The following is a 20,830-nucleotide window of genomic DNA, read 5'->3' as shown; positions in this document are numbered from 1 at the left end:
ACGTAAACACACACATATACACAGATAAACAGAGAGAAAGAGGACAGAGAGAGAGAGAGAGACACCGTTATCACTGCATTATCATTCCTAAAGCTGAGAGTAATAGGTACTGTAGGAATACCACAAACACATTAAAGGCCTTTTAAGCATCCATATCCATCACTGTATAACTCTCACTAGCTTAGTCCTGGGATCTGTTCATATTCTGTGCTTATGGACTAACTTTCTCAACGGAATATTTCTGAATCTGCATGTTCAACATGTCCAAACAATAGATATCATTGGCTGGTTTCCCAAATACAGATGTAGCCTAGTCTTGGACTAAGAAGCATGGAGGATCTCCATTGTACCTGGGAAACCGGCCCCATATACGTCTGCCGTCATTGCTCCACACTCACCCAATCAGTGACTCCTCCCCCAGCTGGCTTCCTCCATCCTGCATGGCCTGGGACAGCGCTGTCAGAGGGAGCTTTTTCTGTGGCAGGAAACACAAGGCATCATGGGATTTGTAGTTCAATTGCTCAACACAAGACATGTTACTGTATCATCTTTCATCTTGGACAACTAGAACAAAAATCTTGTGTAATGCGTCAGATGCTCTATTAACTTCTGTAGGGATACATGTTAGTACTAATGAGACTAGTGAAGTGTCCACGCCTCTAAACGGAAACTCTCAGCCGTACCTTTCCATGAGATATTTTATCATCTTAGGTCTTCTGAAGAACCATGAGTAGCTGTCTTTCTCAAGTCAAAGCAAAAATGTTGGACGACAAAAAAATAATGTTTCGAACACGAGATAAGAGGACAATTCTGGAGTGAAAGTAATGACAGTGAATTGACAGTCATATCAGTAATGTTGCATCACTGGGGCGGGTCTGGCTAACAGTAGATTGGAAAGATAGTGGAGGGTTTGGAGAGAGGCCAACTTCACATGTCTGTCCACATCACTCATTGCGATGATGGCTAACTTGTCTCAGTCTCCTTTCTCTAGTGCTCCAAACCTAACTTGAAATAACTCAAATTACAGTAATTGCACATCTTTCATTGACATTAGTATGTGGTTAACGTGGATGTCTGAGTTAGAGGTAAGAGCTGTTCACAACACATCTCCCTGAGAAGAAGAGAGGTAGAGAAGGAGAGATAGAAGAGGAGAGGTAGAGAAGGAGAGATAGAAGAGGAGAGGTAGAGTAGGAGTGATAGAAGAGGAGAGGGTGAGAAGGAGAGATAGGAGAGGTAGAGAAGGAGTGATAGAAGAGGAGAGGGTGAGAAGGAGTGATAGAAGAGGAGAGGGTGAGAAGGAGTGATAGAAGAGGAGAGGGTGAGAAGGAGTGATAGAAGACGAGAGGGTGAGTAGGAGTGATAGAAGAGGAGAGGGTGAGTAGGAGTGATAGAAGAGGAGAGGGTGAGAAGGAGAGATAGAAGAGGAGAGGGTGAGAAGGAGAGATAGAAGAGGAGAGGGTGAGAAGGAGAGATAGGAGAGATAGAGAAGGAGTGATAGAAGAGGAGAGGGTGAGAAGGAGTGATAGAAGAGGAGAGGGTGAGTAGGAGTGATAGAAGAGGAGAGGGTGAGTAGGAGTGATAGAAGAGGAGAGGGTGAGAAGGAGTGATAGAAGAGGAGAGGGTGAGTAGGAGTGATAGAAGAGGAGAGGGTGAGAAGGAGAGATAGGAGAGGTAGAGAAGGAGTGATAGAAGAGGAGAGGGTGAGAAGGAGTGATAGAAGAGGAGAGGGTGAGTATGAGTGATAGAAGAGGAGAGGGTGAGTAGGAGTGATAGAAGAGGAGAGGGTGAGTAGGAGTGATAGAAGAGGAGAGGGTGAGAAGGAGAGATAGAAGAGGAGAGGGTGAGTAGAAGTGATAGAAGAGGAGAGGGTGAGTAGGAGTGATAGAAGAGGGTGAGTAGGAGTGATAGAAGAGGAGAGGGTGAGTAGGAGTGATAGAAGAGGAGAGGGTGAGAAGGAGTGATAGAAGAGGGTGAGTAGGAGTGATAGAAGAGGGTGAGTAGGAGTGATAGAAGAGGAGAGGGTGAGTAGGAGTGATAGAAGAGGAGAGGGTGAGTAGGAGTGATAGAAGAGGAGAGGGTGAGAAGGAGTGATAGAAGAGGGTGAGTAGGAGTGATAGAAGAGGAGAGGGTGAGTAGGAGTGATAGAAGAGGAGAGGGTGAGTAGGAGTGATAGAAGAGGAGAGGGTGAGAAGGAGAGATAGAAGAGGAGAGGTAGAGAAGGAGTGATAGAAGAGGAGATGGTGAGAAGGAGAGATAGAAGAGGAGAGGGTGAGTAGGAGTGATAGAAGAGGAGAGGGTGAGTAGGAGTTATAGAAGAGGAGAGGGTGAGAAGGAGAGATAGAAGAGGAAAGGGTGAGAAGGAGAGATAGAAGAGGAGAGGTAGAGAAGGAGTGATAGAAGAGGAGAGGGTGAGAAGGAGTGATAGAAGAGGAGAGGGTGAGTAGGAGTGATAGAAGAGGAGAGGGTGAGAAGGAGAGATAGAAGAGGAGAGGGTGAGAAGGAGAGATAGAAGAGGAGAGGGTGAGTAGGAGGGATAAAAAAAGGAGAGGGTGAGTAGGAGTGATAAAAAAGGAGAGGGTGAGTAGGAGTGATAGAAGAGGAGAGGGTGAGAAGGAGAGATATAAGAGGAGAGGGTGAGAAGGAGAGATAGAAGAGGAGAGGGTGAGAAAGAGAGATAGAAGAGGAGAGGTAGAGAAGGAGTGATAGAAGAGGAGAGGGTGAGAAGGAGTGATAGAAGAGGAGAGGGTGAGAAGGAGTGATAGAAGAGGGTGAGTAGGAGTGATAGAAGAGGAGAGGGTGAGTAGGAGTGATAGAAGAGGAGAGGGTGAGTAGGAGTGATAGAAGAGGAGAGGGTGAGAAGGAGTGATAGAAGAGGGTGAGTAGGAGTGATAGAAGAGGAGAGGGTGAGTAGGAGTGATAGAAGAGGAGAGGGTGAGTAGGAGTGATAGAAGAGGAGAGGGTGAGTAAGAGTGATAAAAAAGGAGAGGGTGAGTAGGAGTGATAGAAGAGGAGAGGGTGAGTAGGAGTGATAGAAGAGGAGAGGGTGAGAAGGAGAGATAGAAAAGGAGAGGGTGAGAAGGAGAGATAGAAGAGGAGAGGGTGAGAAGGAGATATAGAAGAGGAGAGGGTGAGAAGGAGAGATAGAAGAGGAGAGGGTGAGAAGGAGAGATAGAAGAGGAGAGGGTGAGTAGGAGTGATAGAAGAGGAGAGGGTGAGTAGGAGTGATAGAAGAGGAGAGGGTGAGTAGGAGTGATAGAAGAGGGTGAGTAGGAGTGATAGAAGAGGAGAGGGTGAGTAGGAGTGATAGAAGAGGAGAGGGTGAGTAGGAGTGATAGAAGAGGGTGAGTAGGAGTGATAGAAGAGGGTGAGTAGGAGTGATAGAATAGGAGAGGGTGAGTAGGAGTGATAGAAGAGGAGAGGGTGAGTAGGAGTGATAGAAGAGGAGAGGGTGAGACGGAGAGATAGAAGAGGAGAGGGTGAGTAGGAGTGATAGAAGAGGAGAGGGTGAGAAGGAATGATAGAAGAGGAGAGGGTGAGAAGGAGAGATAGAAGAGGAGAGGGTGAGTAGGAGTGATAGAAGAGGAGAGGGTGAGTAGGAGTGATAGAAGAGGAGAGGGTGAGTAGGAGTGATAGAAGAGGAGAGGGTGAGTAGGAGAGATAGAAGAGGAGAGGTAGAGAATGAGTGATAGAAGAGGAGAGGGTGAGTAGGAGAGATAGAAGAGGAGGGTAGAGAAGGAGTGATAGAAGAGGGGAGGGTGAGTAGGAGTGGTAGAAGAGGAGAGGGTGAGAAGGAGAGATAGAAGAGGAGAGGGTGAGTAGGAGTGATAGAAGAGGAGAGGGTGAGTAGGAGTGATAGAAGAGGAGAGGGTGAGAAGGAGTGATAGAAGAGGAGAGGGTGAGTAGGAGGGATAGAAGAGGAGAGGGTGAGTAGGAGTGATAGTAGAGGAGAGGGTGAGAAGGAGAGATAGAAGAGGAGAGGGTGAGTAGGAGTGATAGAAGAGGAGAGGGTGAGTAGGAGTGATAGAAGAGGAGAGGGTGAGAAGGAAGGATAGAAGAGGAGAGGTAGAGAAGGAGTGATAGAAGAGGAGAGGGTGAGAAGGGGTGATAGAAGAGGAGAGGGTGAGAAGGAGTGATAGAAGAGGAGAGGGTGAGTAGGAGGGATAGAAGAGGAGAGGGTGAGTAGGAGTGATAGTAGAGGAGAGGGTGAGAAGGAGAGATAGAAGAGGAGAGGGTGAGTAGGAGTGATAGAAGAGGAGAGGGTGAGTAGGAGTGATAGAAGAGGAGAGGGTGAGAAGGAGAGATAGAAGAGGAGAGGGTGAGAAGGAGAGATAGAAGAGGAGAGGTAGAGAAGGAGTGATAGAAGAGGAGAGGGTGAGAAGTGGTGGTAGAAGAGGAGAGGGTGAGTAGGAGTGATAAAAAATGAGAGGGTGAGTAGGAGTGATAGAAGAGGAGAGGGTGAGAAGGAGAGATAGAAGAGGAGAGGGTGAGTAGGAGTGATAGAATAGAAGAGGGTGAGTAGGAGTGATAGAATAGGAGAGGGTGAGTAGGAGTGATAGAAGAGGAGAGGGTGAGTAGGAGTGATAGAAGAGGAGAGGGTGAGAAGGAATGATAGAAGAGGAGAGGGTGAGTAGGAGTGATAGAAGAGGAGAGGGTGAGTAGGAGTGATAGAAGAGGAGGGGGTGAGTAGGAGAGATAGAAGAGGAGAGGTAGAGAATGAGTGATAGAAGAGGAGAGGGTGAGTAGGAGAGATAGAAGAGGTGGGGTAGAGAAGGAGTGATAGAAGAGGAGAGGGTGAGTAGGAGTGATAGAAGAGGGGAGGGTGAGTAGGAGTGATAGAAGAGGAGAGGGTGAGAAGGAGAGATAGAAGAGGAGAGGGTGAGTAGGAGTGATATAAGAAGAGAATGTGAGAAAGAGAGATAGAAGAGGAGAGGGTGAGTAGGAGTGATAGAAGAGGAGAGGGTGAGTAGGAGTGATAGAAGAGGAGAGGGTGAGAAGTAGAGATAGAAGAGGAGAGGGTGAGAAGGAGAGATAGAAGAGAGGTAGAGAAGGAGTGATAGAAGAAGAGAGGGTGAGGAGGAGTGATAGAAGAGGAGAGGGTGAGAAGGAGTGATAGATGAGGGTGAGTAGGAGTGATAGAAGAGGAGAGGGTGAGTAGGAGTGATAGAAGAGGAGAGGGTGAGTAGGAATGATAGAAGAGGAGAGGGTGAGAAGGAGTGATAGAAGAGGAGAGGGTGAGAAGGAGTGATAGAAGAGGGTGAGTAGGAGTGATAGAAGAGGAGAGGGTGAGTAGGAGTGATAGAAGAGGAGAGGGTGAGTAGGAGTGATAGAAGAGGAGAGGGTGAGTAGGAGTGATAAAAAAGGAGAGGGTGAGTAGGAGTGATAGAAGAGGAGAGGGTGAGTAGGAGTGATAGAAGAGGAGGAGAGGGTGAGAAGGATAGATAGAAGAGGAGAGTGTGAGTAGGAGTGATAGAAGAGGAGAGGGTGAGTAGGAGTGATAGAAGAGGAGAGGGTGAGAAGGAGTGCTAGAAGAGGAGAGGGTGAGAAGGAGTGATAGAAGAAGGTGAGTAGGAGTGATAGAAGAGGAGAGGGTGAGTAGGAGTGATAAAAAAGGAGAGGGTGAGTAGGAGTGATAGAAGAGGAGAGGGTGAGTAGGAGTGATGGAGGAGGAGAGGGTGAGAAGGAGAGATAGAAGAGGAGAGGGTGAGTAGGAGTGATAGAAGAGGAGAGGGTGAGTAGGAGTGATAGAAGAGGGGAGGGTGAGAAGGAGTGATAGAAGAGGAGAGGGTGAGAAGGAGTGATAGAAGAGGAGAGTGTGAGTAGGAGTGATAGAAGAGGAGAGGGTGAGTAGGAGTGATAGAAGAGGAGAGGGTGAGAAGGAGTGCTAGAAGAGGAGAGGGTGAGAAGGAGTGATAGAAGAAGGTGAGTAGGAGTGATAGAAGAGGAGAGGGTGAGTAGGAGTGATAAAAAGGAGAGGGTGAGTAGGAGAGATAGAAAAGGTGAGGGTGAGAAGGAGTGATAGAAGAGGGTGAGTAGGAGTGATAGAAGAGGAGAGGGTGAGTAGGAGTGATAGAAGAGGGGAGGGTGAGCAGGAGTGATAGAAGAGGTGAGGGTGAGAAGGCGTGATATAAGAGGGTGAGTAGGAGTGATAGAAGAGGAGAGGGTGAGTAGGAGTTATAGAAGAGAAGAGGGTGAGTAGGAGTGATAGAAGAGGAGAGGGTGAGTAGGAGTTATAGAAGAGAAGAGGGTGAGTAGGAGTGATAAAAAAGGAGAGGGTGAGTAGGAGTGATAGAAGAGGAGAGGGTGAGTGGGAGTGATAGAAGAGGAGAGGGTGAGAAGGAGAGATAGAAGAGGAGAGGGTGAGAAGGAGAGATAGAAGAGGAGAGGGTGAGAAGGAGAGATAGAAGAGGAGAGGGTGAGAAGGAGAGATAGAAGAGGAGAGGGTGAGAAGGAGATAGAAGAGGAGAGGGTGAGTAGGAGTGATAGAAGAGGACAGGGTGAGTAGGAGTGATAGAAGAGGAGAGGGTGAGAAGGAGTGATAGAAGAGGAGAGGGTGAGAAGGAGTGATAGAAGAGGGTTAGTAGGAGTGATAGAAGAGGAGAGGGTGAGAAGGAGAGATAGAAGAGGAGAGTTAGAGAAGGAGTGATAGAAGAGGAGAGGGTGAGAAGGAGAGAAAGAAGAGGAGAGGGTGAGAATGAGTGATAGAAGAGGAGAGGGTGAGTAGGAGTGATAGAAGAGGAGAGGGTGAGTAGGAGTGATAGAAGAGGGTGAGTAGGAGTGATAGAATAGGAGAGGGTGAGTAGGAGTGATAGAATAGGAGGGGGTGAGTAGGAGTGATAGAAGAGGAGAGGGTGAGTAGGAGTGATAGAAGAGGAGAGGGTAAGAAGGAGAGATAGAAGAGGAGAGGGTGAGTAGGAGTGATAGAAGAGGAGAGGGTGAGAAGGAATGATAGAAGAGGAGAGGGTGAGAAGGAGAGATAGAAGAGGAGAGGGTGAGTAGGAGTGATAGAAGAGGAGAGGGTGAGTAGGAGTGATAGAAGAGGAGAGGGTGAGTAGGAGTGATAGAAGAGGAGAGGGTGAGTAGGAGAGATAGAAGAGGAGAGGTAGAGAATGAGTGATAGAAGAGGAGAGGGTGAGTAGGAGAGATAGAAGAGGAGAGGGTGAGTAGGAGTGATAGAAGAGGGGAGGGTGAATAGGAGTGATAGAAGAGGGGAGGGTGAGTAGGAGTGATAGAAGAGGAGAGGGTGAGAAGGAGAGATAGAAGAGGAGAGGGTGAGTAGGAGTGATAGAAGAAGAGAGGGGTGAAAAGGAGAGATAGAAGAGGAGAGGGTGAGTAGGAGTGATAGAAGAGGAGAGGGTGAGTAGGAGTGATAGAAGAGGAGAGGGTGAGAAGGAGAGATAGAAGAGGAGAGGGTGAGAAGGAGAGATAGAAGAGGAGAGGTAGAGAAGGAGTGATAGAAGAGGAGAGGGTGAGAAGGGGTGGTAGAAGAGAAGAGGGTGAGAAGGAGAGATAGAAGAGGAGAGGGTGAGTAGGAGTGATAGAAGAGGAGAGGGTGAGTAGGAGTGATAGAAGAGGAGAGGGTGAGAAGGAGAGATAGAAGAGGAGAGGGTGAGTAGGAGTGATAGAAGAGGAGAGGGTGAGTAGGAGTGATAGAAGAGGAGAGGGTGAGAAGTAGAGATAGAAGAGGAGAGGGTGAGAAGGAGAGATAGAAGAGGAGAGGTAGAGAAGGAGTGATAGAAGAGGAGAGGGTGAGAAGGAGTGATAGAAGAGGAGAGGGTGAGAAGGAGTGATAGAAGAGGGTGAGTAGGAGTGATAGAAGAGGAGAGGGTGAGTAGGAGTGATAGAAGAGGAGAGGGTGAGTAGGAGTGATAGAAGAGGAGAGGGTGAGAAGGAGTGATAGAAGAGGGTGAGTAGGAGTGATAGAAGAGGAGAGGGTGAGTAGGAGTGATAGAAGAGGAGAGGGTGAGTAGGAGTGATAGAAGAGGAGAGGGTGAGTAGGAGTGATAAAAAAGGAGAGGGTGAGTAGGAGTGATAGAAGAGGAGAGGGTGAGTAGGAGTGATAGAAGAGGAGAGGGTGAGAAGGAGTGATAGAAGAGGAGAGGGTGAGGAGTGATAGAAGAGGGTGAGTAGGAGTGATAGAAGAGGAGAGGGTGAGTAGGAGTGATAGAAGAGGAGAGGGTGAGTAGGAGTGATAAAAAAGGAGAGGGTGAGTAGGAGTGATAGAAGAGGAGAGGGTGAGTAGGAGTGATAGAATAGGAGAGGGTGAGAAGGAGAGATAGAAGAGGAGAGGGTGAGAAGGAGAGATGGAAGAGGAGAGGGTGAGTAGGAGTGATAGAAGAGGAGAGGGTGAGAAGGAGAGATAGAAGAGGAGAGGGTGAGTAGGAGTGATAGAAGAAGAGAGGGTGAGAAGGAGAGATAGAAGAGGAGAGGGTGAGTAGGAGTGTTAGAAGAGGAGAGGGTGAGTAGGAGTGATAGAAGAGGAGAGGGTGAGAAGGAGAGATAGAAGAGGAGAGGGTGAGAAGGAGAGATAGAAGAGGAGAGGTAGAGAAGGAGTGATAGAAGAGGAGAGGGTGATAAGGGGTGGTAGAAGAGAAGAGGGTGAGAAGGAGAGATAGAAGAGGAGAGGGTGAGTAGGAGTGATAGAAGAGGAGAGGTAGAGAAGGAGTGATAGAAGAGGAGAGGGTGAGAAGGAGAGATAGAAGAGGAGAGGGTGAGAATGAGTGATAGAAGAGGAGAGGGTGAGTAGGAGTGATAGAAGAGGAGAGGGTGAGTAGGAGTGATAGAAGAGGGTGAGTAGGAGTGATAGAAGAGGAGAGGGTGAGAAGGAGAGATATAAGAGGAGAGGGTGAGAATGAGTGATAGAAGAGGAGAGGGTGAGTAGGAGTGATAGAAGAGGAGAGGGTGAGAAGGAGTGATAGAAGAGGGTGAGTAGGAGTGATAGAATAGGAGAGGGTGAGTAGGAGTGATAGAAGAGGAGAGGGTGAGAAGGAGAGATAGAAGAGGAGAGGGTGAGTAGGAGTGATAGAAGAGGAGAGGGTGAGAAGGAATGATAGAAGAGGAGAGGGTGAGAAGGAGAGATAGAAGAGGAGAGGGTGAGTAGGAGTGATAGAAGAGGAGAGGGTGAGTAGGAGTGATAGAAGAGGAGAGGGTGAGTAGGAGAGATAGAAGAGGAGAGGTAGAGAATGAGTGATAGAAGAGGAGAGGGTGAGTAGGAGAGATAGAAGAGGAGAGGTAGAGAAGGAGTGATAGAAGAGGGGAGGGTGAGTAGGAGTGATAGAAGAGGGGAGGGTGAGTAGGAGTGATAGAAGAGGAGAGGGTGGAAGGAGAGATAGAAGAGGAGAGGGTGAGTAGGAGTGATAGAAGAGGAGAGGGTGAGTAGGAGTGATAGAAGAGGAGAGGGTGAGAAGTAGAGATAGAAGAGGAGAGGGTGAGAAGGAGAGATAGAAGAGGAGAGGTAGAGAAGGAGTGATAGAAGAGGAGAGGGTGAGAAGGGGTGGTAGAAGAGAAGAGGATGAGAAGGAGTGATAGAAGAGGAGAGGGTGAGTAGGAGTGATAGAAGAGGAGAGGGTGAGAAGTAGAGATAGAAGAGGAGAGGGTGAGAAGGAGAGATAGAAGAGGAGAGGTAGAGAAGGAGTGATAGAAGAGGAGAGGGTGAGAAGGAGTGATAGAAGAGGGTGAGTAGGAGTGATAGAAGAGGAGAGGGTGAGTAGGAGTGATAGAAGAGGAGAGGGTGAGTAGGAGTGATAGAAGAGGAGAGGGTGAGAAGGAGTGATAGAAAAGGGTGAGTAGGAGTGATAGAAGAGGAGAGGGTGAGTAGGAGTGATAGAAGAGGAGAGGGTGAGTAGGAGTGATAGAAGAGGAGAGGGTGAGTAGGAGTGATAAAAAAGGAGAGGGTGAGTAGGAGTGATAGAAGAGGAGAGGGTGAGTAGGAGTGATAGAAGAGGAGAGGGTGAGAAGTAGAGATAGAAGAGGAGAGGTAGAGAAGGAGTGATAGAAGAGGAGAGGGTGAGAAGGGGTGGTAGAAGAGAAGAGGATGAGAAGGAGAGATAGAAGAGGAGAGGGTGAGTAGGAGTGATAGAAGAGGAGAGGGTGAGTAGGAGTGATAGAAGAGGAGAGGGTGAGAAGGAGAGATAGAAGAGGAGAGGTAGAGAAGGAGTGATAGAAGAGGAGAGGGTGAGAAGGAGTGATAGAAGAGGGTGAGTAGGAGTGATAGAAGAGGAGAGGGTGAGTAGGAGTGATAGAAGAGGAGAGCGTGAGTAGGAGTGATAGAAGAGGAGAGGGTGAGAAGGAGTGATAGAAGAGGAGAGGGTGAGTAGGAGTGATAGAAGAGGAGAGGGTGAGTAGGAGTGATAGAAGAGGAGAGGGTGAGTAGGAGTGATAAAAAAGGAGAGGGTGAGTAGGAGTGATAGAAGAGGAGAGGGTGAGTAGGAGTGATAGAAGAGGAGAGGGTGAGAAGGAGTGATAGAAGAGAAGAGGGTGAGTAGGAGTGATAGAAGAGGAGAGGGTGAGTAGGAGTGATAGAAAAGGAGAGGGTGAGTAGGAGTGATAAAAAAGGAGAGGGTGAGTAGGAGTGATAGAAGAGGAGAGGGTGAGTAGGAGTGATAGAAGAGGAGAGGGTGAGAAGGAGAGATAGAAGAGGAGAGGGTGAGAAGGAGAGATGGAAGAGGAGAGGGTGAGAAGGAGAGATAGAAGAGGAGAGGGTGAGTAGGGGTGATAGAAGAGGAGAGGGTGAGTAGGAGAGATAGAAGAGGAGAGGGTGAGAAGGAGTGATAGAAGAGGGTGAGTAGGAGTGATAGAAGAGGAGAGGGTGAGTAGGAGTGATAGAAGAGGAGAGGGTGAGTAGGAGAGATAGAAGAGGAGAGGGTGAGAAGGAGTGATAGAAGAGGAGAGGGTGAGTAGGAGTGATAAAAGAGGAGAGGGTGAGTAGGAGAGATAGAAGAGGAGAGGGTGAGTAGGAGTGATAGAAGAGGAGAGGGTGAGAAGGAGAGATAGAAGAGGAGAGGTAGAGGAGTGATAGAAGAGGAGAGGGTGAGAAGGAGAGATAGAAGAGGAGAGGGTGAGAAGGAGTGATAGAAGTGGAGAGGGTGAGTAGGAGTGATAAAAAAGGAGAGGGTGAGTAGGAGTGATAAAAAAGGAGAGGTGAGTAGGAGTGATAGAAGAGGAGAGGGTGAGAAGGAGAGATAGAAGAGGAGAGGGTGAGTAGGATTTATAGAAGAGGAGAGGGTGAGTAGGAGTGATAGAAGAGAAGAGGGTGAGAAGGAGAGATAGAAGAGGAGAGGGTGAGAAGGAGAGATAGAAGAGGAGAGGGTGAGTAGGAGTGATAGAAGAGGAGAGGGTGAGTAGGAGTGATAGAAGAGGAGAGGGTGAGTAGGAGTGATAGAAGAGGAGAGGGTGAGTAGGAGTGATAGAAGAGGAGAGGGTGAGAAGGAGAGATAGAAGAGGAGAGGTAGAGGAGTGATAGAAGAGGAGAGGGTGAGAAGGAGAGATAGAAGAGGAGAGGGTGAGAAGGAGTGATAGAAGAGGGTGAGTAGGAGTGATAGAAGAGGAGAGGGTGAGTAGGAGTGATAGAAGAGGAGAGGGTGAGAAGGAGAGATAGAAGAGGAGAGTTAGAGAAGGAGTGATAGAAGAGGAGAGGGTGAGAAGGAGAGATAGAAGAGGAGAGGGTGAGAATGAGTGATAGAAGAGGAGAGGGTGAGTAGGAGTGATAGAAGAGGAGAGGGTGAGTAGGAGTGATAGAAGAGGGTGAGTAGGAGTGATAGAAGAGGGTGAGTAGGAGTGATAGAATAGGAGAGGGTGAGTATGAGTGATAGAAGAGGAGAGGGTGAGTAGGAGTGATAGAAGAGGGTGAGTAGGAGTGATAGAAGAGGAGAGGGTGAGTAGGAGTGATAGAAGAGGAGAGGGTGAGTAGGAGTGATAGAAGAGGAGAGGGTGAGAAGGAGAGATAGAAGAGGAGAGGGTGAGAAGGAGTGATAGAAGTGGAGAGGGTGAGTAGGAGTGATACAAAAGGAGAGGGTGAGTAGGAGTGATAAAAAAGGAGAGGTGAGTAGGAGTGATAGAAGAGGAGAGGGTGAGAAGGAGAGATAGAAGAGGAGAGGGTGAGAAGGAGTGATAGAAGAGGAGAGGGTGAGTAGGAGTGATAGAAGAGGAGAGGGTGAGTAGGAGTGATAGAAAAGGAGAGGGTGAGTAGGAGTGATAAAAAAGGAGAGGGTGAGTAGGAGTGATAGAAGAGGAGAGGGTGAGTAGGAGTGATAGAAGAGGAGAGGGTGAGAAGGAGAGATAGAAGAGGAGAGGGTGAGAAGGAGAGATGGAAGAGGAGAGGGTGAGAAGGAGAGATAGAAGAGGAGAGGGTGAGTAGGGGTGATAGAAGAGGAGAGGGTGAGTAGGAGTGATAGAAGAGGAGAGGTTGAGAAGGAGTGATAGAAGAGGGTGAGTAGGAGTGATAGAAGAGGAGAGGGTGAGTAGGAGTGATAGAAGAGGAGAGGGTGAGTAGGAGAGATAGAAGAGGAGAGGGTGAGAAGGAGTGATAGAAGAGGAGAGGGTGAGTAGGAGTGATAAAAGAGGAGAGGGTGAGTAGGAGAGATAGAAGAGGAGAGGGTGAGTAGGAGTGATAAAAAAGGAGAGGGTGAGTAGGAGTGATAAAAAAGGAGAGGTGAGTAGGAGTGATAGAAGAGGAGAGGGTGAGAAGGAGAGATAGAAGAGGAGAGGGTGAGTAGGATTTATAGAAGAGGAGAGGGTGAGTAGGAGTGATAGAAGAGAAGAGGGTGAGAAGGAGAGATAGAAGAGGAGAGGGTGAGAAGGAGAGATAGAAGAGGAGAGGGTGAGTAGGAGTGATAGAAGAGGAGAGGGTGAGTAGGAGTGATAGAAGAGGAGAGGGTGAGTAGGAGTGATAGAAGAGGAGAGGGTGAGTAGGAGTGATAGAAGAGGAGAGGGTGAGAAGGAGAGATAGAAGAGGAGAGGTAGAGGAGTGATAGAAGAGGAGAGGGTGAGAAGGAGAGATAGAAGAGGAGAGGGTGAGAAGGAGTGATAGAAGAGGGTGAGTAGGAGTGATAGAAGAGGAGAGGGTGAGTAGGAGTGATAGAAGAGGAGAGGGTGAGAAGGAGAGATAGAAGAGGAGAGTTAGAGAAGGAGTGATAGAAGAGGAGAGGGTGAGAAGGAGAGATAGAAGAGGAGAGAGTGAGAATGAGTGATAGAAGAGGAGAGGGTGAGTAGGAGTGATAGAAGAGGAGAGGGTGAGTAGGAGTGATAGAAGAGGGTGAGTAGGAGTGATAGAAGAGGGTGAGTAGGAGTGATAGAATAGGAGAGGGTGAGTATGAGTGATAGAAGAGGAGAGGGTGAGTAGGAGTGATAGAAGAGGGTGAGTAGGAGTGATAGAAGAGGAGAGGGTGAGTAGGAGTGATAGAAGAGGAGAGGGTGAGTAGGAGTGATAGAAGAGGAGAGGGTGAGAAGGAGAGATAGAAGAGGAGAGGGTGAGAAGGAGTGATAGAAGTGGAGAGGGTGAGTAGGAGTGATACAAAAGGAGAGGGTGAGTAGGAGTGATAAAAAAGGAGAGGTGAGTAGGAGTGATAGAAGAGGAGAGGGTGAGAAGGAGAGATAGAAGAGGAGAGGGTGAGAAGGAGTGATAGAAGAGGAGAGGGTGAGTAGGAGTGATAGAAGAGGAGAGGGTGAGTAGGAGTGATAGAAAAGGAGAGGGTGAGTAGGAGTGATAAAAAAGGAGAGGGTGAGTAGGAGTGATAGAAGAGGAGAGGGTGAGTAGGAGTGATAGAAGAGGAGAGGGTGAGAAGGAGAGATAGAAGAGGAGAGGGTGAGAAGGAGAGATGGAAGAGGAGAGGGTGAGAAGGAGAGATAGAAGAGGAGAGGGTGAGTAGGGGTGATAGAAGAGGAGAGGGTGAGTAGGAGTGATAGAAGAGGAGAGGGTGAGAAGGAGTGATAGAAGAGGGTGAGTAGGAGTGATAGAAGAGGAGAGGGTGAGTAGGAGTGATAGAAGAGGAGAGGGTGAGTAGGAGAGATAGAAGAGGAGAGGGTGAGAAGGAGTGATAGAAGAGGAGAGGGTGAGTAGGAGTGATAAAAGAGGAGAGGGTGAGTAGGAGAGATAGAAGAGGAGAGGGTGAGTAGGAGTGATAGAAGAGGAGAGGGTGAGAAGGAGAGATAGAAGAGGAGAGGTAGAGGAGTGATAGAAGAGGAGAGTGTGAGAAGGAGAGATAGAAGAGGAGAGGGTGAGAAGGAGTGATAGAAGTGGAGAGGGTGAGTAGGAGTGATAAAAAAGGAGAGGGTGAGTAGGAGTGATAAAAAAGGAGAGGTGAGTAGGAGTGATAGAAGAGGAGAGGGTGAGAAGGAGAGATAGAAGAGGAGAGGGTGAGTAGGATTTATAGAAGAGGAGAGGGTGAGTAGGAGTGATAGAAGAGAAGAGGGTGAGAAGGAGAGATAGAAGAGGAGAGGGTGAGAAGGAGAGATAGAAGAGGAGAGGGTGAGTAGGAGTGATAGAAGAGGAGAGGGTGAGTAGGAGTGATAGAAGAGGAGAGGGTGAGTAGGAGTGATAGAAGAGGAGAGGGTGAGTAGGAGTGATAGAAGAGGAGAGGGTGAGAAGGAGAGATAGAAGAGGAGAGGTAGAGGAGTGATAGAAGAGGAGAGGGTGAGAAGGAGAGATAGAAGAGGAGAGGGTGAGAAGGAGTGATAGAAGAGGGTGAGTAGGAGTGATAGAAGAGGAGAGGGTGAGTAGGAGTGATAGAAGAGGAGAGGGTGAGAAGGAGAGATAGAAGAGGAGAGTTAGAGAAGGAGTGATAGAAGAGGAGAGGGTGAGAAGGAGAGATAGAAGAGGAGAGAGTGAGAATGAGTGATAGAAGAGGAGAGGGTGAGTAGGAGTGATAGAAGAGGAGAGGGTGAGTAGGAGTGATAGAAGAGGGTGAGTAGGAGTGATAGAAGAGGGTGAGTAGGAGTGATAGAATAGGAGAGGGTGAGTATGAGTGATAGAAGAGGAGAGGGTGAGTAGGAGTGATAGAAGAGGGTGAGTAGGAGTGATAGAAGAGGAGAGGGTGAGTAGGAGTGATAGAAGAGGAGAGGGTGAGTAGGAGTGATAGAAGAGGAGAGGGTGAGAAGGAGAGATAGAAGAGGAGAGGGTGAGAAGGAGTGATAGAAGTGGAGAGGGTGAGTAGGAGTGATAAAAAAGGAGAGGGTGAGTAGGAGTGATAAAAAAGGAGAGGTGAGTAGGAGTGATAGAAGAGGAGAGGGTGAGAAGGAGAGATAGAAGAGGAGAGGGTGAGAAGGAGTGATAGAAGAGGAGAGGGTGAGTAGGAGTGATAAAAAAGGACAGGGTGAGTAGGAGTGATAGAAGTGGAGAGGGTGAGAAGGTGAGATAGAAGAGGAGAGGGTGAGTAGGAGTGATAGAAGAGGAGAGGGTGAGTAGGAGTGATAGAAGAGGAGAGGGTGAGAAGGAGAGATAGAAGAGGAGAGGGTGAGTAGGAGTGATAAAAGAGGATGAGGAGGAGGTAGAGAAGGAGATTGTCTTTACATGTCTCTTTTCTGCGTCTGTTCCGATGTGACCCTGTAGACAGGTGACAAGTCTCTTGTGTGCGTTGTGGGACACCAGACGGACCAGCTCCATGCGCCTCTCAATCTGCAATCACACATACACACTCATGATGGTGGGCAGGTCAGAAGAAACACAATTGAACATAAGTAAAAACACACTCACACTCCATCACAAAACACATAATAGAATGGTACCACAATATAGTCTTTCTCTATATCAGTGCTCTCCAACCCTGTTCCTGGAGAGCTACCCTCCTGTAGGTTTTAACTCCAACCCTGTTCCTGGAGAGTTACCCTCCTGTATATTTTAACTCCAAACCTGTTCCTGAAAAGCTACCTTCCTGTAGGTTTTAACTCTAACCCTATTCCTGGAGAGCTACCCTCCTGTAGGTTTTAACTCCAACCCTGTTCCTGGAGAGCCACCCTCCTGTAGATTTTAACTCCAAACCTGTTCCTGAAAAGTTACCATCCTGTAGGTTTTAACTCCAACCCTATTCTTGGAGAGCTACCCTCCTGACACCCCTGATCAATACGGTTGTTGTACCAATGTTTTTGCATTTCTGTTTCATTCAAATAGATACAGTGGGGGGGAAAAGTATTTAGTCAGCCACCAATTGTGCAAGTTCTCCCACTTAAAAAGATGAGAGAGGCCTGTAATTTTCATCATAGGTACACGTCAACTATGACAGACAAATTGAGAGAAGAAAATCCAGAAAATCACATTGTAGGATTTTTAATGAATTTATTTGCAAATTATGGTGGAAAATAAGTATTTGGTCACCTACAAACAAGCAAGATTTCTGGCTCTCACAGACCTGTAACTTCTTCTTTAAGAGGCTCCTCTGTCCTCCACTCGTTACCTGTATTAATGGCACCTGTTTGAACTTGTTATCAGTATAAAAGACACCTGTCCACAACCTCAAACAGTCACACTCCAAACTCCACTATGGCCAAGACCAAAGAGCTGTCAAAGGACACCAGAAACAAAATTGTAGACCTGCACCAGGCTGGGAAGACTGAATCTGCAATAGGTAAGCAGCTTGGTTTGAAGAAATCAACTGTGGGAGCAATTATTAGGAAATGGAAGACATACAAGACCACTGATAATCTCCCTCGATCTGGGGCTCCACGCAAGATCTCACCCCGTGGGGTCAAAATGATCACAAGAACGGTGAGCAAAAATCCCAGAACCACACGGGGGACCTAGTGAATGACCTGCAGAGAGCTGGGACCAAAGTAACAAAGCCTACCATCAGTAACACACTACGCCGCCAGGGACTCAAATCCTGCAGTGCGAGATGTGTCCCCCTGTTTAAGCCAGTACATGTCCAGGCCCGTCTGAAGTTTGCATTTGGATGATCCAGAAGAGGATTGGGAGAATGTCATATGGTCAGATGAAACCAAAATAGAACTTTTTGGTAAAAACTCAACTCGTCGTGTTTGGAGGACAAAGAATGCTGAGTTGCATCCAAAGAACACCATACCTACTGTGAAGCATGGGGGTGGAAACATCATGCTTTGGGGCTGTTTTTCTGCAAAGGGACCAGGACGACTGATCCGTGTAAAGGAAAGAATGAATGGGGCCATGTATCGTGAGATTTTGAGTGAAAACCTCCTTCCATCAGCAAGGGCATTGAAGATGAAACGTGGCTGGGTCTTTCAGCATGACAATGATCCCAAACACACCGCCCGGGCAACGAAGGAGTGGCTTCGTAAGAAGCATTTCAAGGTCCTGGAGTGGCCTAGCCAGTCTCCAGATCTCAACCCCATAGAAAATCTTTGGTGGGAGTTGAAAGTCTGTGTTGCCCAGCGACAGCCCCAAAACATCACTGCTCTAGAGGAGATCTGCATGGAGGAATGGGCCAAAATACCAGCAACAGTGTGTGAAAACCTTGTGAAGACTTACAGAAAACGTTTGACCTGTGTCATTGCCAACAAAGGGTATATAACAAAGTATTGAGAAACTTTTGTTATTGACCAAATACTTATTTTCCACCATAATTTGCAAATAAATTCATTAAAAATCTTACAATGTGATTTTTTTTCTCGCATTCTGTCTGTCATAGTTGACGTGTACCTATGATGAAAATTACAGGCCTCTCTCATCTTTTTAAGTGGGAGAACTTGCACAATTGGTGGCTGACTAAATACTTTTTCCCCCCACTGTATCTATTTGAATGAAACAGAAATGGACCTAGTTATGTGAAATGATTGAGTGGAAGAAGCTGGTTTGATTGACTGGCTCCTCCTGGTTACCATCTGGTCACGGTTATTCACAGCCCTACATGATGTGTCTTAACTGTCAGCTCTGACAGACAGATAGAGGGCTGTTGAGGGAGAACCAGCAGGATTGATACATATAGTCCTCTCTGCAGGGAGCAGAGCTAGGCTACATTATATTATCTTAATATTTATGCAAGTCAGGTTAGAGAGATATGGGTTTGAAGAACAGATGAATCTATGGGAATTTGAGAAGGGATATATTGCTCTCTATGGGAGTTATGATCAGTGAACAGTTAGTACCAGGACCCTATCAATGCAAAGCAGAAGACTGATGTATTATTTCAATAGCATACTATCACCTTCAATATCACACTATCACCTTCACTAGCACACTATCCCCTTCACTAGCACACTATCCCCTTCAATATCACACTATCACCTTCAATATCACACTAAGCCCTTCACTAGCACACTATCACCTTCAATAGCACACTATCACCTTCAATAGCACACCCACCCCTTCACTAGCACACTATCACCTTCACTAGCACACTATCCCCTTCAATATCACACTATCCCCTTAACTAGCACACTAAGCCCTTCACTAGCACACTATCACCTTCAATAGCACACTATCACCTTCAATAGCACACCCACCCCTTCACTAGCACACTATCACCTTCACTAGCACACTAAGCCCTTCACTAGCACACTATCACCTTCAATATCACACTAGCCCCTTCAATAGCACACTATCACCTTCAATATCACACTATCCCCTTCAATATCACACTAGCCCCTTCACTAGCACACTAGCCCCTTCACTAGCACACTAGCCCCTTCACTAGCACACTATCCCCTTCACTAGCACACTAGCCCCTTCACTAGCACACTATACCCTTCACTAGCACACTATCCCCTTCACTAGCACACTAGCCCCTTCACTAGCACACTAGCCCCTTCACTAGCACACTAGCCCCTTCACTAGCACACTAGCCCCTTCACTAGCACACTAGCCCCTTCACTAGCACACTATCACCTTCAGTAGCACACTATCCCCTTCACTAGCACACTATCCCCTTCACTAGCACACTATCCCCTTCACTAGCACACTATCCCCTTCACTAGCACACTATATCCTTCACTAGCACACTAGCCCCTTCACTAGCACACTATCCCCTTCACTAGCACACTATCCTCTTCACTAGCACACTAGCCCCTTCACTAGCACACTAGCCCCTTCACTAGCACACTAGCCCCTTCACTAGCACAATTCCCCTTCACTAGCACACTATCACCTTCAGTAGCACACTATCACCTTCACTAGCACACTACCCCCTTCACTAGCACACTAACCCCTTCACTAGCACACTATCCCTTTCAATAGCACACTATCACCTTCAGTAGCACACCATCACCTTCACTAGCACACTATCACCTTCAGTAGCACACTATCCCCTTCACTAGCACTCTATCCCCTTCAGTAGCACACTATCATGGGTGGAGTACACCACAGGAGTACACCACATCAGTCACTGGCTTCATCAATAAGTGCATCGATGATGTCGTCCCCACAGTGACCGTACGTACATACCCCAACCAGAAGCCATGGATTACAGGAAACATCCGCACTGAGCTAAAGGGTAGAGCTGCCGCTTTCAAGGAACGGGACTCTAACCCGGACGCTTATAAGAAATCCCGCTATGCCCTCCGACGAACCATCAAACAGGCAAAGAGTCAATACAGGACTAAGATTGAATCGTACTACACTGGCTCTGACGCTCGTCGGATGTGGCAAGGCTTGAAAACTATTACAGACTACAAAGGGAAGCACAGCCGTGAGCTGCCCAGTGACACAAGCCTACCAGACGAGCTAAACCACTTCTATGCTCGCTTCGAGGCAAGCAACACTGAAGCATGCATGAGAGCACCAGCTGTTCCGGATGACTATGTGATCACGCTCTCCGTAGCCGATGTGAGTAAGACTTTTAAGCAGGTCAACATTCACAAGGCCAGATGGATTACCAAGACGTGTACTCCGAGCATGTGCTGACCAACTGGCAAGTGTCTTCACTGACATTTTCAACATGTCCCTGACTGAGTCTGTAATACCAACATGTTTCAAGCAGACCACCATAGTCCCCGTGCCCAAGGACTCTAAGATAACCTGCCTAAATGACTACCGACCCGTAGCACTGACGTCTGTAGCCATGAAGTGCTTTGAAAGGCTGGTCATGGCTCACATCAACAGCATTATCCCAGAAACCATAGACCCACTCCAATTTGCATACCGCCCCAACAGATCCACAGATGATGCAATCTCTATTGCACTCCACACTGCCCTTTCCCACCTGGACAAGAGGAACACCTACGTGAGAATGCTATTCATTGACTACAGCTCAGCATTCAACACCATAGTGCCCTCTAAGCTCATCACTAAGCTAAGGATCCTGGGACTAAACACCTCCCTCTGCAACTGGATCCTGGACTTCCTGACGGGCCGCCCCCAGGTGGTAAGGGTAGGTAACAACACATCTGCCACACTGATCCTCAACACGGGGGCCCCTCAGGGGTGCGTGCTCAGTCCCCTCCTGTACTCTCTGTTCACCCATGATGGCCAGGCACGACTCCAACACCATCATTAAGTTTGCCGACGACACAACAGTGGTAGGCCTGATCACCGACAACGATGAGACAGCCTATAGGGAGGAGGTCAGAGACCTGGCCGTGTGGTGCCAGGACAACAACCTCTCCCTCAACGTGACCAAGACAAAGGAGATGATTGTGGACTACAGGAAAAAAAAGAGGACTGAGCACGCCCCCATTCTCATCGACGGGGCTGTAGTGGAACAGGTTGAGAGCTTCAAGTTCCTTGGTGTCCACATCACCAACGAACTATTATGGTCCAAACACACCAAGACAGTCGTGAAGAGGGCACGACAAAGCCTATTCCCCCTCAGGAGACTGAAAAGATTTGGCATGGGTCCTCAGATCCTCAAAAAATTATACAGCTGCACCATCGAGAGCATCCTGACTGGTTGCATCACCGCCTGGTATGGCAACTGCTTGGCCTCCGACCGCAAGG

At 47.9% G+C, this 20,830-nt stretch overlaps 1 protein-coding gene across 1 annotated transcript in view; it reads right to left on the bottom strand.

Annotated features, from left to right (window-relative positions):
* Nucleotides 1–20,830, bottom strand: part of LOC311150144 (rho GTPase-activating protein 17-like) — a 63,312-nt gene that overhangs the window by 18,204 nt on the left and 24,278 nt on the right. Inside the window, exons 3-4 of the mRNA XM_084187440.1 lie at nt 15,503–15,607; nt 399–475 (exon numbers count right to left, since the gene is read on the bottom strand). Of these exons, the coding sequence (XP_084043566.1) occupies nt 399–475; nt 15,503–15,607 (182 nt within the window). The remainder of the gene's footprint in view (nt 1–398; nt 476–15,502; nt 15,608–20,830) is intronic.

This window comes from Coregonus lavaretus, assembly GCF_964263955.1.
Source record: "Coregonus lavaretus genome assembly, chromosome: 2".
In the NCBI taxonomy this organism is placed as follows: domain Eukaryota; kingdom Metazoa; phylum Chordata; class Actinopteri; order Salmoniformes; family Salmonidae; genus Coregonus; species Coregonus lavaretus.
The sequence above is the reverse complement of the archived record's forward strand: the minus strand, read 5'-3'. Positions and strand labels throughout refer to the sequence as shown.